The sequence below is a fragment of the Nyctereutes procyonoides genome, unplaced genomic scaffold (genome assembly GCF_905146905.1).
Source record: "Nyctereutes procyonoides isolate TBG_1078 unplaced genomic scaffold, NYPRO_anot_genome, whole genome shotgun sequence".
In the NCBI taxonomy this organism is placed as follows: Eukaryota; Metazoa; Chordata; class Mammalia; order Carnivora; family Canidae; genus Nyctereutes; species Nyctereutes procyonoides.
This window is the reverse complement of record NW_026575031.1, coordinates 477,208-495,953: the sequence shown is the minus strand read 5'-3', so window position 1 is coordinate 495,953 and position 18,746 is coordinate 477,208. Positions and strand designations below refer to the sequence as shown.

Sequence of the window (18,746 nt, the reverse complement as noted above, 5' to 3'; positions counted from 1 at the left end):
CTGCACTTCCTTCCCCTGACCATTCATAACCTGTTATTATTTGTGTTTCCTCCCTACATAACAAGCTCTATTGTGGACAGGCACTAGACATCATCCATCTCTGACTCCCACCTTGAAGCACAGTCTATTACTGAGAGTCAATAATGAATCCCATAGACGGTAACCAAAATTTAAGAACTAGTAACATGTACTCTCATCTATACTCTTGAAATTAACTGTAATAACATAAATTAAAACTACATCAGGAACATATGGTTCCACCCCAAACATTCCCTAATGTTTAAATGCAGGGCAGGGCTAATAATTTTGTAAGGTCTGGCTACACAAAAAAAACCATGGCACATGCAGCTCCAAAAATATAAGCCACTTCTTTTTAAATAGGAAATGTCAATTTTAAGCCTCATATAATGAAAGAAGAAAACTGTTTGGAATAAAAGAAACACTAAGTGAAAGAGAAGTAACAAGATCATTTCATCTCTGGATTAAGACATTTTAATATACATAATGTATAGTACTTCATATAATTTATTAACGTCATTTTCTATAGGACACTGTAATTAATTCAGTGACATCAATATTGACCTCATACAGATAAAAGATGAAAGCTGGGTTTTCTTGTGTACCAAGTACAAAACACGTGCTGAAGAGTTACCACACACAACAGTTATAAGAGATCAACTTTAAGGATGACTCAAATTTACAGTAGTTGCTTCACACGGTTTCCCCTCAAAACTTGGATGTCACCCAGTGTTGCTGTGTTTGTGCAAATGCTATCTCCACATGGTCCAACTACCTTCTTTTGCCAGCCCCACTTTTGCCTGTTTTACTGCTGCCACTGCTAGACTTGCCAGACGATTTTGAAGAGAAGAGTCTTGTCATGAACTCAGAAACATCAGGCAATTCATGGTTGGAATTCAACATGTTCATTGACTGTTCCATCTCCTGCAAGAGGACAAAGCACAATAACTGGAAAGGCACTGAGATCTTTCAAGTCAGTTAACAAATATCACTTCCATTAAAGGAGAGGAATACAAGTAGAAGCTACTGGTTCTCAGCAATGTTATACCCACCGCCCCTTCAGAAACCATGTTTCATACCTCCTTTTTACTACGAAGTATTGTGATCCTTAATTAATCCCCAATAAATCTTGCATAGGGTTTGATTCAGCTTATGTTTTCATAACGGGTATTTTCTAAGATTATATGTGATCATATTCTTGCCATCTTATTTTAGGTTTTCTGATAAAAATGCTTTTTTACTGTTTTACCAAGTGTTTTTTTTTTAACTCATGCTTTCTTTAAATGCATATAAAAAAGAGTATCAATCTTTAATTATATACCAAGGTTATCAGAAATGTTTGAAAAGTAACTACAGTATTTCCAATATTCCATTCCTAAGGCCCTTAGTGGTAAATCTATACAGCCCGAGTAACCTCATCACAGCATCTAAAGCAAGCAACATAAATGTTACAATAAATCACTGGTAGGACCTCATGTGGATTTGGTATCTTCATTTTACAGTTTTGTCCTCTACTGAGCCAACAATCTATAAAGTACTGTTCTACCTTTAAAAATACTAATGTAATACATGCTACATTTAAATTTTACATTACATTCCAAAAGTGAACTTAAAATTGTATTAGTTCACACATGAAAAAAGAATAGCAAATACTGTATTATCTATCATTTAAAGTTGAACAACACTACTTGGATATTAGCTTAGGCTTTCTTCCCAAAGGTAGAATTTATACACAGGTTCTCAGGGAGAAAGTACTTTTACATATATGGCTAGGAAAAGAAATGTTATAAGCATAAATAAAACATGTTAACGTGCTCTAATAATCAAGAATTAAATGTATGTGGCAAGAGATCTTGAGACCCTGCATTAAACATATCAATTCTATTTTTTAATCTCTCCAATTCTGAAGCTCCTGATTAAAGAACTTTTTATACTGCTTACTATGTGCAAAGCACTTTGCAAGGAATGAATTTTTGATCCAATGTGACCACTAGTGTTTCCTTCTACTAATGCCACAGAGTTAACTGGCTTAATAGATACAAGGATTACAAGGATGTACACTTTCTGACCAATGCTGAAACTAAAATGTCAAATTTGGGAATAAGATATTCTGAAATATCATAAAGCTTTCTTTAAACATGAAGTTTTTTCTGCTATTCCAGTTTGGAATAAATGCCTTGCCTTCTACAGAACTTGATGACCTACTACCTCAGCAAACATTTGTATTTATTTTATGTGTATCTTATTTTCCCATTTAAAACACACACACACTCACACATACACCTACAATCCTGATAGCAAGATGAGTGTTCATAAATCCATTGTATTTCCTACATTTAACGGACTCTGAGCTTGTTGACCACAGAGATGATATACAATTTATTTTTGTATCCCAAGTGTCCATACCTAGCTATCAATCAATAAATGTTCATTCAGCAATGAATAAGGTGTCAATACATCAATATATTATATAAAATGGAAAAACCTGGAACTCAGGAGATATTTGTTGATGGTTTCCAGGTAGAAGAAAAGTAATGGTTAAAAAAATTCTGAAGATTTTATGGAAGCCAAAATTTTAAAAAGACAAAGCAGTGGCACCCAAATTTGAAGGATCTTACTTGGCAACTCCCCACCCATTGACAAATCAGTATGATTTTGTGGTGAAGTCTGGAAGCCACTATTCTAGTTTTCTCCCTTGGTGATCAGAATTTGTGTGTGTATGTATCTGAACATATAAACTAAATGTGTACTCTGAAGGGTTTTGTAAAGTAAAAATAAATTGTAAGAAGCTATCATTTTGCAAACTATTTGGACTGGGATACCAGGATTATTATGCATTTCAACTATTTAACAAATGAGGCACAAACACAGTACTAGGCAGAGTTTTTTAGCTATATGAAGAGATCCAGGCTTTTATGAGGCAGAACCAACAATTTATCTGGTCCAATGGAAACAACTAATTAAATGGCTGGAACACGATACTGTGTTAACACAACCTCTGAATGAATTTGGCTTGGGAATTAGGATAAAGCCAAAAAAACCCCAAGCCGGTCAGCCACAACAGCTGGTTCAGGCATCAGAATACCGTTCAAAAATCCACAGCGGGGGAATAATCTTACCCGTCTCATGTCAGGATCACTTGTGTTGACCACTTTGGGCAGAAGCACAAATATTAATAATGGTAGAACCATCATCATAACCTGTGGAAAGAAAAAAAAAATCCAAAAAATGTTTGAAATGATGATAAAATTAAAGACTCAAATGTTATATACACAATAAAACTAGCGGCAGCACCTCAATTCTACTGACCCAGTCCTGTTGATATAAGGTGCTCCTCAATGTTTAATTCCTATAAAGTATAAGAGCCTTACCTATGTAGGTTTGGACTTTATAGTCACCTCACTTCCTATCTACACCACTTAACATTTTGCAGAGTTTACAATTTAACACAGTTTGCTAACATAACTATTCACTTTCTTTAATCTGCAGTCTGGCATTAAGAATGATGATCCTGATGGCCAGCTAGGCTCTTTCCAGATAACTTTGTGGTTCTTGCAGAAAATATTATATGCCCCTCTAATTAATGCACATCCTCTCAAGCCTGTATTATAGGCTACTAGGTGACTACTATAACAGATGAGTTTTTAAAAATGCATTAGAAGCTTCTAGTAGTAGGTATGTTTCCATGGAATTTCAGAAATGAAAACATGGAAGATATTTCTTAATAAGCTTTGGAGTCTCATTGCTGATTTCCCCTATTCACTCTACTCTCCTGCTTCTTTATGCCTGATAGCAGATTTTAGGTACTATTTATTCCTTTCAAAAAATGTACAGTCCCCAAATATTCTGTGACTTAAATAAGCTATCAGAAAGGAATATGATCACCACTTACACAATTGCAAGATAATAATTCAATTTCCAGAAGCAGAAAAACAAAGTCCATTTGTTTCTAAAGAATGCATTCTATTAGTGTTTTATTATCAGTGGATACCATAACATTAGTTTCATACTTTGTATTTAAATTACCACAGATTAATTTTTCTGTTTACTACACATATGCAAAAAGGAGAAAAACCCTTACTCAAGCCACCAATAGTGGCTGATCAATAAATGATGGCACATTCATCACTGGACTGATATGCAGGTAGTATGAAGGATGAGACAGCTAACTCCACGTGACTTGCCACATATTCTTATTCCATTTGCATTTTAAAACATTTCATCATATTTATCACATTGCTGTTCCACATTTCAATGTCAAATCTACCATGCAATTCTCACTATATTCTTTTCATTAATATTCCCAAAGATATGATTTTCCTGAAATCAATAAAACTATTCACAATTATCCTTTCATCTTAATAATTTGACTTTTCCTCCTCACCAGGGTTAGAACTTTTCAACTACCTGGAATCAAATTAGAGATTAGTAAAGATACTTAATTGTACAGATACATACCATCGGATTCATTAGAAAGTCTGTCCAGCCCCATGATTCCCTTTTAATAAAGTAAGAAGGTGGACCTGAAGACTTCATTTGAAGAGGATAAGGCAGTCTGACCACTTCTGATGTTTTGATATAATTCACATATCTTGCTCTGATAAAGCAACATGAAAAAAGCATCAGTAATTTCATCAAAAACATTACTAATTAAAAAAACTACTCATAATACATTAGCACTGCCTTTTAATTACCTTTAGCTTTTTCTAAAATGCTCTGGCATCTAAATTTTTTATTTTAAAAATCTGATCAAAGTAGCTTTATCTGTATTTCTAAAATATTTAGCAAACTGTAGAGGAAGAACACCAGACTTGGAATCAAGAGACCTAATTTCGGGATCCCTGGGTGGCGCAGCGGTTTGGCGCCTGCCTTTGGCCCGGGGAGCGATCCTGGAGACCCAGGATCGAATCCCACGTCGGGCTCCTAGTGCATGGAGCCTGCTTCTCCCTCTGCCTATGTCTCTGCCTCTCTCTCTCTCTCTCTGTGTGACTATCATAAATAAATAAAAATTTAAAAAAAAAAGAGACCTAATTTCTAGCTATAGTTCTGTTATTACCTAGGCCTGTGGGATTAAACAAATTCTTCTCTGGTTATATCAAAAGTTCTTTGAGAATTCTTCTAGCTGTAAAGCTCTTTGATTATATTTAATAATTGTTACAAATATATAAAAATGCTGGATTTTACTTCTTTGATTGCTTGAGATATGCATTAATGAACACACTCAATTTTCACGTTTATTCTGCAGGAAAAATTTATCATTTAAGAAAGTCCTGCAACAGTGCCATAGGTAATACTACATTTTCACCAGAGATGCCACTAATTTTAATTAACACTCTCACCCATGTTCACACATGTTCCAGTTTACTTCTTGAAAACTGCCTCCCCACCATTCGCTCATTTCCTTATGGAATTTCTACTTGACACCTGTTCCACCTTTTTATTCTCTACTTGGCATCTTATTAAATTCTTTCACCGTGTCCATTCCTTTAGGTGTACTGCATTCTGGGTAAATTTCTTCTGATCCATCTTCCAGTTCATCAAATCTCTGTTCAATTGTTTAATACACGCATTGAATTTTGTATTCCAAAACCTGTATTTATTGTAGAAGTTCTATTTTGTCCTTTTTTCAAATATCTATGGTCTATTTTTATAGTATTTTACTCTTACGGCAATAAATCTTTTATTTGTATAAGCGATTTAAACATACTTTAAACTATTTCATAGTCCATATCCAAGAATTCTATTATCTGAGGTTCTAAGACGTCTAATTCATCTACTGACTCCATGTACATTGTTTTTTAGGGGGTATTTGATAAGTTATATACTTTATTTATGTGTGGACCTGGACAGAGTATTTCCCTGCAGAGAGGTTATGCATTTGTCTCTGCCAGGAGGCCAAGATTATGAAAACGGATGATCTTGTTAATTGCACAGCTTCAAAGTTTCTGGATTATGCAAGAAGTAATCAATTCACACCCCAAATTTCAGTGAAGGTAGGACTGGGACTATTAAATTTCAGGACAGATTTTTCAGATTGGGAGCCTGGTCTTCTGGATTTTAGTGCCAAGGGTCAAAGGGGGAATCAAGTCTTAGATCTAATTCTGGCTCAAAACAATCTTAAGGCTCTTACCTACATACTGCTAATAAAATCTAAGCTTTTTTTTCCCCCAGTCTCCACAAGCTGAGACCTGAGCTAAGATCAAGAGTCAGATGCATAACTGAATAAGCCACCCAGGTGCCCCAAATCTAAGCATTTTGGTTAGAGTATCAAAACCCTCAGGTGGGAAAATGGTTTATAGTTTGTCCTCCCAGGATTTCCCTTACTCATTTGGGTGCTATATATTTAAAAGGAAATGTCTGTCATATTACCATGCATGTTTACAAAAATGTTGGTCACAAATATTAGGATCTTATATGAATCCCACTCTGTTCTCTATTCTGTCCCACTTCCAATTATTAAAATAAGGGCCATGATTTTTACCTAGTTTCAGGCATCCAATCATCAGGAAGGAAACCGAGAACATGAATCCCACTGCTGCAACTAGTCCTTAAATGCTAAAGCAGGAAGTACTCTTTACCCACAGCAAAAAGCAAAAAAAACCTTCATATACAGAAAAATATTCCCATTTTCTTAGACTACTTTATTCAAAATTCAGAGCAAAAGTAAATAAAAATATAGTTTCTAACATACAAGTATCCCTTTTAACAATCCTCATTTCCTCCAGGATTTGGTATTTTTGATATTAAAAAAAAAAACACTTAAATGTGTATATAATAGAAAGTGTAATCTACATACCCACCCAACTCTAAGCTTACAATTCTAAAATTTATAAGTCATGATAAGTCCTTTAAAGTTTAAATTTAACATACTAGGATTTTACCTATATATTTTATTAAAAATCTTTATGTCTCTAAAAAGACGAGAAATTTGATACCTAATGAGGTTCATCCACTTTGAAATTCAAAGTCCATTTATTCTATCAAAGAATATTTATAAACATATTTATAAGACATTACCTTCAATTCAAGCTTCACCCTTGCTCTAAATAGACAACAGCAAGAAATATGATTAGAATTTGGACAAACTAGACTATTCTAAGACAACAATTTAACTTCAAAAATAGAGGAGAGGGATCCCTGGGTGGCGCAGTGGTTTAGCGCCTGCCTTTGGCCCAGGGCGCGATCCTGGAGACCCGGGCTCGAATCCCACGTCGGGCTCCCGGTGCATGGAGCCTGCTTCTCCCTCTCCCTCTGCCTATGTCTCTCTCTCTCTCTCTCTCTCTCTCTCTCTCTGTCTCTCTCTCTCTCTCTCTGTGTGTGTGTGACTATCATAAATAAATAAAAATTTAAAAAAAAAATAGAGGAGAAAATTTTTAAAGAATTTATTTTTAGTGGCATCATTATATTAGTTTCATGATAGTATCAAGAATTTAGGGATCCCTGGGTGGCTCAGTGGTGTGGCACCTGCCTTTGGCCCAGGGTGTGATCTTGGAGTCCCTGGATCAAGTCCCACATCAGGCTCCCTGCATGGAGCCTGCTTTTCTCCCTCCGCCTGTGTCTCTGCCTCTCTCTCTCTCTGTCTCTCATGAATAAATAAATAAAGTCTTTTCCAAGATCTATAAAGAACTTATTAAACTCAACACCAAAGAAACAAACAATCCAATCATGATATGGGCAAAAGACATGAAGAGAAATCTCACAGAGAAAGACATAGACATGGCCAACAAGCACATGAGAAAATGCTCTGCATCACTTGCCATCAGGGAAATACAAATCAAAACCACAATGAGATACCACCTCACACCAGTGAGAATGGGGAAAATTAACAAGGCAGGAAACAACAAATGTTGGAGAGGATGTGGAGAAAAGGGAACCCTCTTACACTGCTGGTGTGAATGTGAACTGGTGCAGCCACTCTGGAAAACTGTGTGGAGGTTCCTCAAAGAGTTAAAAATAGATCTGCCGTATGATCCAGCAATTGCACTGCTGGGGACTTACCCCAAAGATACAGATGCAATGAAACGCCGGGACACCTGCACTAGCAGCAATGTTTCTAGCAGCAATGTCCACAATAGCCAAACTGTGGAAGGAGCCTCGGTGTCCATCGAAAAATGAATGGATAAAGAAGATGTGGTTTATGTATACAATGGAATATTACTCAGCCTTTAGAAACGACAAATACCCACCATTTGCTTCGACGTGGATGGAACTGGAGGGTATTATGCTGAGTGAAATAAGTCAATCGGAGAAGAACAAACATTATATGGTCTCATTCATTTGGGGAATATAAAAAATAATGAGGGGGATCCCTGGGTGGCGCAGCGGTTTGGCGCCTGCCTTTGGCCCAGGGCGCGATCCTGGAGACCCAGGATCGAATCCCACGTCGGGCTCCCGGTGCATGGGGCCTGCTTCTCCCTCTGCCTGTGTCTCTGCCTCTCTCTCTCTCTCTCTCTGTGACTATCATAAATAAATAAAAATTAAAAAAAAAAGAAAAAAAATAATGAAAGGGAATAAAGGGGAAAGGAAAAAAAAATAAAGGGGAAAGGAGAAAAAATAAGTGGGAAATATCAGAAAGGGAGACAGAACATGAAAGACTCCTAACTCTGGGAAACGAACTAGGGGTGGTGGAAGGGGAGGTGGGCAGGGGGTGGGGGTGACTGGGTGGCAGGCACTGAGGTGGGCACTTGTCGGATGAGCACTGGGTATTATTCTGTATGTTGAAAAATTGAACACCAATAAAAATAAATTTATTAGGGCAGCCCGGGTGGCGCAGCGGTTTGGCGCCACCTGCAGCCTGGGGTGTGATCTTGGAGACCCGGGATCGAGTCCCACATCGGGCTTCCTGCATGGAGCCTGCTTCCTGCTTCTCCCTTTGCCTGTGTCTCTGCCTCTCTCTCTCTCTGGGTCTATGAATAAATAAATAAAATCTTAACAATAAATAAATAAATAAATAAATAAATAAATAAATAAATAAATAAATAAAATCTTAAAAAAAAAAAGAATTTAAATTGCCAACAAATAATCATCTCTGTTCACTCACTTTTAAAAAAGGGGAGGGGGGGACCCCTGTCTGTCCATAACAGGCAGTGGCATAAATGGACTAATAAGCAGCTGATATAAAGGATGAGACAGCTCTATGTGTGACTCATTCATTATATGTGAATTATAGCATATTTACACATTATACTTTTATAACTTTCAATGTCCAAAAACAAAAGGCAAAGAAAGAAGAAAAACTTTTAGGCATAAACTCAAATGTAAATATTATGGTACCAACTGAACATTATTTCTATCGTGTCAGCTGAATTTGGGGTCTCTACAAATCAATCTAAATATTCTTTGCACATACCAATAAGATCAGTAATAAAACAGAGCTCCTCGAACCCCAAATCTATTTTTACCTTTGCAAGACCTATGCTTTATTACTGTAACATGGAATTGTTTTGTGATAGCTCAAAGAAGAGGCATTACCACTCAAAATTCTTTCATATTTGTCACCATACCTCAATAAAGCTAGAAAAAATAAACAAGTATATAAAATAAATAAAATTGTTTCATATACTTCCTGGTCAGATTAGACCAAAGAGAATATTACTGGTATGGGACAATAAAAAAAAATAACTGGGGTTATAACAGAAAGAATAACTGGACATCTACACAAGGGATTCCAACTTCAAAAGGATTTGTGATATTCCATACTCACAACCTGAATTAGTCCAGCATTCTTTTGACCTAAACTTCAAATCATATGTTCATCTACTTAGAAATTCTGAAATTTTTCCTAGTCTGCCAACCTCTAATACTGTGCTTTTTTTCTTATCACGATCCTTACTTTGAGATAAACTAAACAATGTAATCTAGCATTTGCCTAAAAAATACTAAATTTCCAATGTACACTAAATATTTCAGAAAGGAAGAACTGTAGAAATTTCTAGATTAATACAACTATTAAATAGGTATTTAGAGGTATTATCAAGATACTCCAATGAAAAACAGGTAGTAATATTTCTATTTAGAAAAGTTAAATTATTTCCCACTTCAATAATCATATTGCAATTATAACCTTCAGAGTTTTTGCTCTCATGATAGGTAATCTTGCCTCTTCTCGATTATAATCATATTAGGAGCTTTAAAATAAATTTTAAATCAGAGCAGGAGGAAGTTCAACTTTGCAATATTACCAACACTCAGATTAAAATAATATAAGGATATTTTAGGTGGCAGAGGGGAAAAACTTAATATTAAAGATAATGTAAGGATGTTTCATGGAATATCTGTAGTTTACATGAGAAACTTTTCAGCCCTAACTATAAATTCTAAAAGCAATATAGGAGGTATTTGGTAACCTCGCCTTTTGTAAAAACTAAATCAGATGCTCTTACCTCATTTTTCCTTTTGAAGTGATATCGACTCGGACAGGATCAAATCTGTAAGCTGGAGATATAACTTCCACTACATAAGATCCAGAAGGTATATCATGAACCACAAAACTCCCATCTGTCCTGGAAAAATGAAAATCATTATTTGGACACTGCTGATCAACAGCTTCCTTTCTTCTTATGTTTTAAATCATCTGTTAACTCCTAAATCAAGCTCCTCCAAATGACACAGAAGTTAGAAAAAACAAAACAAAAAACAAAAAAACACCCAAACTGGCAAGAATTGTCCCCATGCTTCAGCTTCCACCATCCCACTGAAAGGATTCTGACAACTCTGAGCACTCCACAGGAGCAGAGAATCCTGACATAGAAAGCACTTCTAATTCCTTCTGTGGGACAGCTGATAAAGAGGGTACTGTTTCAATTCTGAAGCCATGTCTTCATTCAAGGGAAATTATCAATAGGCATTATTACTACAATATTAAGGTTTCAATTTTGCCAACCTCCTGCAACAATTCCTTAATTAAAATTTAATGGCTTTTTCCTAGTTTTTGTTTGCATTTTGTTGTCTTTCTAAGAAAAAGGTCATCAAGCACCATTTGTTCCACATGTTACATATAGTTCCCATCTACTTTGGTTACTTTTGTTTGGATATATAGAAGTTTAATAGATTTATGTGGTTAAAACCATTTGCCTTTTCTTCCTGATTTCCTCTATTACCTTCTAGACTTAGAAAGCCATTCCACGAAGAGCTGATAATCTCAGGTTCACAATCAAAATTAATTTGTTTTGATAATGAGAAACTGACCTTCTGAAGAAAAAGAAGTATCTGTTTCAGGAAAACAAATGATCCTAAAAAGATCTGCTTTAGGGACACCTGGATGGCTCAGTGGTTGAGCATCTGCCTTCAACTCAGGGCGTGATCCTGGGGTCCTGGAATCGAGTCCCACATGGAGCCTGCTTCTCCCTCTGCCTGTGTCTCTGCCTCTCTCTGTGCGTCTCTCATGAATACTAAAATCTTTTTTAAAAAATCTGGTTTATCAAAGAAGTCCTAGTATAATACATTGAATAATGCTTCTTAAATCATTAGGCTCTTTCATAGCTAAAGAAAAAACTGATTCTGCCCCATTCACAATACTTACAAAGAAGCAGGAGGAAAAGATACTCCTTGCTACTTCAAAGTACACACTAAACTAAAACAGAATTGAAATGTAAACATCAAAGTAACTTATTCCTGGGCTGGAGGTCTTCACTGGCCCTTCAGACCCACTCTCCACCCTTTTCCTCCCTCTTCGCAGACCTGAAGGAAAGAAAATGAGCTTAGCATATCTTTCCTCAGCTCTCTCCCTGAGAGGCCATCTCTGACTTGCTCCATCACAGGGCAGAGCTCCTCTTGCGGCAGTCCTTTCTTGCCCCAGTAACCTTTACTTCCCCTACTTCCTTCAGGCTTAGAGGTGACAGTGGCTTTGAGGTTGTAAACTCCAGAGTACTGCACAACCTGGCTGTTTCCCTAACACCATGACTACACTGTTTAATCCTTTCATTAGACTTCCCTTGAATTATTTATTCTGGAGTGTAAATTATGCTTTATATACACAGTGATGAGAGCAAGAAGTGGCATGAAGCATATTCAGTCAAAACTCCCCTCACCTCCATTAGCCAAGACCCAAGCCACCCTCAACAAGCAGAACTATAAGTCAAAATGGCATTGTAGTTATGCATAACAGGTATAAGACAATTACTATCCCTCTTCCAACAAGAGTCCCACCATAAGCTCTTCATATTAATTTTTTTTAATTCTTAACATTTCTATATACAAATGCCAGAACATGAAAGGATGTCAGAAACTGCTCACAAGATATTAAGTGGAAAAAAAAATGGCTACAGAGTACTATATACTGTATTTTACTATTAAAACAAAACAAAACAAAACCTTGGGAAATTAGCCTAAACTGACCACTTGGCTTCTCTTTTCTGTGGTATATAATTCTTTTAAGAAGCATTTATAATTTTTGTTTTAAAATAAGGTATAAGTTATATGTTTGTTGAAGAAAACATAAACAAGAGGTAAGGGATAAGACAACATTTTATAGTATCCTTTCCAGCCTTTTTGTAATCATATGACCTGTTTTTAAGATTTATTTATTCATGAGAGACACAGAGAGGCAGAGACACAGGCAGAGGGAGAAGCAGGCTCCATGCAGGGAGCCGGATGTGGGACTCATCCCGAGTCTCCAGGGTCACACCCTGGGCTGAAGGCAGGCGCTAAACCGCTGAGCCACCCAGGGATCCCCAATATTCCCAAGGTTTAATTGAGTTTCTTCATTAAAACATCATCACTTGAGGCAAACCCTAAAGAACACCCTAAGGCCAGATTTGTAAAAACAAATAGCATTAAGACTAGCTTCTCGGGCAGCACAGATGGCTCAGCGGCGCTAAGCCGACTTCCCCCAGGGAGTGATCCTGGAGACTCAGGATCAAGTCCCACCTCTGGCTCCCTGGGTGGAGCCTGTTTCTCCCTCTGCCTGTGTCTCTGCCTCTCTCTCTGTGTATGGCTCTCATGAATAAGTAAATAAAATCTTAAAAAAAAAAAAAAAGACTAGCTTCTCATCATTATTAATCTGAGATTCAAATTCTAATTCAACAGCACCCGGGTGATCTGAATATTTGCAAATCAGATTTAGAAATAAACGTCCAAAAAAAAAAAAAAAGAAAGAAAGAAAGAAAGAAAGAAAGAAAGAAAAGAAACGTCCATATTTACGATGTCTGGTTTTCAAATACCACTTGCTGGTATACAAATCAATCAGGAAAACACTTTCTTTCCTAAATATTTTTATTTTTTTTAAAGATTTTATTTATTTATTCATGTGAGACACACAGAGAGAGGCAGAGACACAGGCAGAGGGAGAAGCAGGCTCCCTGCAGGGAGCCCGATGTGGGACTCCATCCCAGACTCCAGGATCACGCCCTGAGCTGAAGGCAGACGCTCAACCGCTGAGCCACCCAGGCATCCCCCTAAATATTTTTAAATTATTTATTTATTCACGACAGACACACACACACAGAGAGAGAGAGAGAGAGAGAGAGGCAGAGACACAGGCAGAGGGAGAAGCAGGCTCCATGCAGAGATCCCGACGTGGGACTTGATCCCAGGGTCTCCAGGATCACATCCCCGGCCGAAGGCGGCGCTAAACCGCTGAGCCACCGGAGCTGCCCTAAATATTTTCTTTCAGTTCAGTTTCATATCCCAAGCAGCGAACGAAAGACTTAAAACATCACAGTTGTGCCTAAACATCTGAAAAGCAGGTTGCTGCAAAACTGGAGTGCTAATAAATTCACCACGTTCTTTAACAGAAGTCGAAATCCCATTTTTACAATAAGCTAGAAAAGACTGAACCATGTTAGCAAATGTGGAGAAACCCCAGTCTCACACAAATGCCCCAAATGTAACGTTGCAAATCCCTCGATGAATTCAACTGTAAAAAAAGAATAATCCCACCTCCAGGCAAAAAAAAAAAAAAAAAAAAGTGCTTTGATTAGGGACTTCAGGGCCCATTAATTTGAGAAGCAGCAACATTAGCCTCCCAGTCTATGCCATCATAGAAATCCTTTGGGCTTTGAGAATTCCCACTCGCTCGGCATATTTCTACACAACATCAAGCTGCCAAAAGACAGAAATGAATGCAAAAGTGGCCAGATTCTGGGATCCCTGGGTGGCTCAGCGGTTTGGCGCCTGCCTTTGGCCCAGGGCGCGATCCTGGGGTCCCGGGATCGGGTCCCGCGTCGGGCTTCCGGTGCATGGAGCCTGCTTCTCCCTCCTCCTGTGTCTCTGCCTCTCTCTCTCTCTCTCTCTCTCTCTCTCTCTCTCTCATGTCTATCATGAATAAATAAATAAATCTTTTAAAAAGGTGGCCAGATTGGGAGGAAATCACATGAGACGCAGAGAATTTAGCATAAAACAAGAGGTCCACCCGTCCGCAGGGCCGAGGAGTGGTCGACCCCGTAACAAGGCAAAAACGGAGTTGAAGAAAACTGACCCTCCCCCCCGCTCCGCCCTGGGACAAGCACCTGCCACCCTCACTTCTGAGGTACAGGGAAACGGGGTGATGGGGAGGAAAGGGGAAGCTTAGGGCTGCCCCCCAAGGTCTCCCGGCACAGACCGCTACCGGCGCCCACCCCTTCGCCCTCCGATACTTGGCTCGCGTAGGGGCAATTCCTCTCTAGCGTCCACGCCAACCGCTTTCCCGCTGCCCACAGGAGGCTCACTTAAGAAATCCGACATGCTCTTCTCCGTCTACCAGCACTCGCGCCGCCGAGATCCAGTCCTGGGGCTTCACCCCTGGAACAACCGCACGTCCCTCAATCTTGAAGCGGTCTCCTGTGCCGACCCCAATCCCGCCTGACCCATCGGCAGCAGCCCCAGGCAGCTCCGAGCTCCGGGCATCCCCTGAGAGCAGCAAGAGGAGGAGGGAAATGAAGCCCCACTGCACGGCCGCCATGACAGCAGCTCGCAACAGCCAGGCCTGCAGCCCAGGAAGCCCTAACCGTCCCCCAGTCTCCGCCGCCGCCGCCGCCGCCGCCGGCCGATGTCGTCATCACTGCGCGCAAGAGGCGGGGGCCGGCTCGAGCTGCGGGCTCAAAGCCAAGGGAAGGAGTCTTGAGCCAATCGCTTGCGAGGCGGAAATGAGGCAAAGTACTTCCGGCGCGCGAGGCCGGAAGGCGGTCTGAGCCCAGGGTCAGGTGCGTCGGCGGGGTCCACCCACAGAGCGGCGGTGCGGACCTGTGCGTGGCTGTGGCAGCGGGACCGCGCCAGAGTGGGAGACTGTGAGACCGAGAGCGACGACCGTCTGAACCGGTGTCTGCTTTAGGAGACGCGGGTCCACACGAGAGCGCTTAGAAAAGTTGTAGGGATGCTCCAAGACGTGTGAGATGCAAAGGCTCCCGTTTGTGTGTGAAGGGGATGATGTCTGTGCCTAGAAGACTCTTAGTGGAACAGGTACACCGACTATTGTGAAAAGGGAGAGAGTTGAAGGCCGCCTACCCGGCACGACACCGATCGTTGTTTTCAGGGCTTTACCGTAAACAGCGTCGGGGGTCGGGGGAACCAAGCTGAGATCGCAGAGGTCGTCTCCAGTATTTTCACTTTCTTGATGGCAGAAAGAGAACAGACTCCTGCCTAAGATTTCTGTTGGTTATAAACGTTCTGTTGAAGATTATCGAGCGAAATGCGTGTTTCTGTTCTGTGAACTCTCAGACTTAGCTTCCCAAAGAAAAGTAACAAAAATTGGGGAAAGGGGGATGGAAGAGCCAAATACTCTTGAGCCCCTGGCAAGGGTTAGAGACGCGGTACCCGCGGCCTCCCGTGCTCTGTCCTCGGGAGCGGCAGCAATTGTCGGGCGGAGGTACTCCCCCCCCCCTTTATTTATTTATGATAGTCACAGAGAGAGAGAGAGAGAGAGAGGCAGAGACACAGGCAGAGGGAGAAGCAGGCTCCATGCACCGGGACCCCGATGCGGGACTTGATCCCGGGTCTCCAGGATCGCGCCCCGGGCCAAAGGCAGGCGCCAAACCGCTGCGCCACCCAGGGATCCCCTTTCTTCACAGTTGATCTTTGGAAGAAGCAGAGCTACTGTAGAAAGATTATCATGTGTTATGGCCCTACCCGCGACCACCTCCTGTTAAAACTATACTAAATCATGAAATAAAATTTCACTTTTCAAGAACGATACAAAATTTACAAACATGCCAAAACAAAAATAGCTTTATCCCTAAATGTTCACATATTTTTGGTGATCTGCTTTGTTGGTGTCTCAGACATGTTAATGTGATTAATAGGTAATCAGTGTTGGTCTTTTTTTTTTTTTTAATGATTTTATTTATTCATGAGAGACACAGACACAGAGACACAGGCAGAGGGAGAAGCAGGCTCCATGCGTGGACCCCGACTAGGACTGGATTCTGGGATTCTGGGGTCATGCCCTGGGCGGAAGGCAGATGCTCAACCACTGAGCCCATGGTGCCCCCAGTGTGGGTCTTAATACCATATGGGAACGGTGGAGTTTACTTTTTTTTGTAGGGGCAATGTGGAAGAGGACTAGCAGCAAACAGCAACTGAGCTCTCAATTTCTTTCTCCTTTGTTCCCCTATCTTATTGTCATTCTAATGCCAAAGGATCTAATGATCTGAGCCCCTTGAATGCCAGGCTTCTACCTCCATGGGCACAGCTGGAATAGAGAAGACTAAGGAATGTTTTCTGGTAGTGTGAAATTCTATTACCGCTGGTGTTTGCCAAGCAAACCGTAGGAACTGCATAGGTTTCTAACTCTAAATTATACATAATTCCATAATGTATCCCTTGAACTCATGCCTTATAAAAGAAAGTAGAATTACAATGAAATATTTTAGAAAAACTATGTCCTGGACCTACTCTGTTTGCCCAGCCAGATGCACTCTACCCCTCACTCTACTTTGTGCCTTAAAAGGCAGGATCTTGAAGGATTGCAAAAACTTGGTTCCTTGACTTCTGGAGGAGGTATATGGAGGACACTTCAGTTTCCTTTACTTCTGCCCATACTTGCAAGAAGTTTAACGAAGGGATAATTTACAATAAGTCCTTCAAGTCTTCCATCTATTATTTCCTGTCAAGATCTTGACCCATATAGATTTCGAGCAGACTTACCTTGATTATGTAAAACACTGTTAAAGTGAGAGGTGATCCGTTTATTATCCAGGCCCTTTGGTTTTCTCTCGCTCCTCTCTTTTTTCTGCCTAGCTCTTGGCTTCTTCATATCATGGCCACAAGGGGGTGAACAAGGATAGGAACAGAGAGACAACCCTCAAAAAAACCAACCTAGGGCAGCCGGGGTGGCTCAGCGGTTTAGTCCTGCCTTCTGCCCAGGATGTGATTCTGGAGACCTGGGATGGGTCCAGCGTCGGGTTCCCTGCGTGGAGCTTACTCCTCCCTCTGCCTGTGTCTCTGCCTCTCTCTCTGTGTGTCTCTCATGAATAAATAAATCTTAAAAAAAAAAAAACAGGGGATCCCTGGGTGGCGCAGCGGTTTGGCGCCTGCCTCTGGCCCAGGGCACGATCCTGGAGACCCGGGATCAAATCCCACATCGGGCTTCCGGTGCATGGAGCCTGCTTCTCCCTCTGCCTGTGTCTCTGCCTCTCTCTCTCTCTGTGACTATCATAAATAAATAAAAAATCAAAAAAAAAAAAAAAAACAAACAAACAAGGCACTTAAAATGTTGGATTGTACCAGCAGAGGTTGAGTCTGGGTTTTACAGGTAGTATTTATTTCCTTTTTTAAAAGGGTGTTATGTTTCTGATTTTTTTGCAATATTTTTATAATAAATGTTTTATCAATGTAAATTACAAAAATAGAAAACCTTTTTAAAATAGAGACACTAACATATATATAATAGAATTTACTTTGAATTCTTATAGTTTGAATAAGCCAAAAAATGGTTGCCATCCTTATCTGGACTTTTCATGATCACTTAAAGTGCCATCTTTTATGATGGTCTTTTCCTCCCTGTCAGTAATTTGCTTGTCAGCATCCTCCAGAGTGAAGGTGCTTTTTAAACAATTCTTGGTGCATTGGCTATTATGGAAGAAGGTAGTAGGTTAATAAGGTGTGACTACAAAGTAATGAGGATCATGTCCTTCACTACTTCTATTTAAATCAGGGGGCTTTAGGTTTTTTTTTTTTTTTAAGATTTTATTTATTTATTCACGAGAGACACACACACAGAGATGCAGAGGGAGAAGCAGGCTCCATGCAAGGAGCCCCACGTGGGACTTGATCCTGTGTCTCCAGGATCACGCCCTGGGCTGAAGGCGGCGGCGCTAAACCACTGAGCCACCCGGGCTGCCCGGGTTTTAGTTTTTAAGAATAGAATAATATTAGCAGAATGCTTGGGAAACCTCACATGTGCTGATCCCCAAACAGCCTATTTACTTTAAGTGATTTTTGCCCTCTGAGTTCTCAAACCTCATTTACTTCAAGTAGATTAGCTAATCTTTTTCACTCAAGCTGGAGCCAATTTCCTTAATATTTTAAAATGCCCATCATCCACTAGGACTCAAGTTTGGCTTTCTGAAGTTCCCTGTGGAGTCCTCTGAAATGGGATGTCATCCACTGTTCTCAGAGAGGGTTGAAGAGACATCTAACTTGCCTTAATGTCCTGCAAAGATAAGTTCTCATCCCTTCCATCAGATTCTGTGAAAATCCTAAGTAAAATAAATTGGGGTAGTGTGAAGACACTCTAAACAACTTATAAACATGAGGAGGAAACCTTTAATATTAAGAAGAAAGGCAAAATTCTCAACATCCAGAGAAATTCTAGA

General features: G+C 39.9%; 1 protein-coding gene across 1 annotated transcript; it reads right to left on the bottom strand.

The window, feature by feature from the left end:
- Window positions 1-476: 476 nt before the first annotated feature.
- Window positions 477-14,983, bottom strand: EMC7 (ER membrane protein complex subunit 7). The gene is made up of 5 exons (XM_055316875.1): window positions 14,664-14,983; window positions 10,401-10,520; window positions 4,477-4,615; window positions 3,138-3,218; window positions 477-942 (listed from the first exon to the last, which is right to left on the bottom strand). The coding sequence occupies exons 1-5, from the start codon at window positions 14,894-14,896 to the stop codon at window positions 790-792; spliced, it is 726 nt and encodes a 241-aa protein (XP_055172850.1). The 5' UTR covers window positions 14,897-14,983; the 3' UTR covers window positions 477-789.
- Window positions 14,984-18,746: the final 3,763 nt, after the last annotated feature.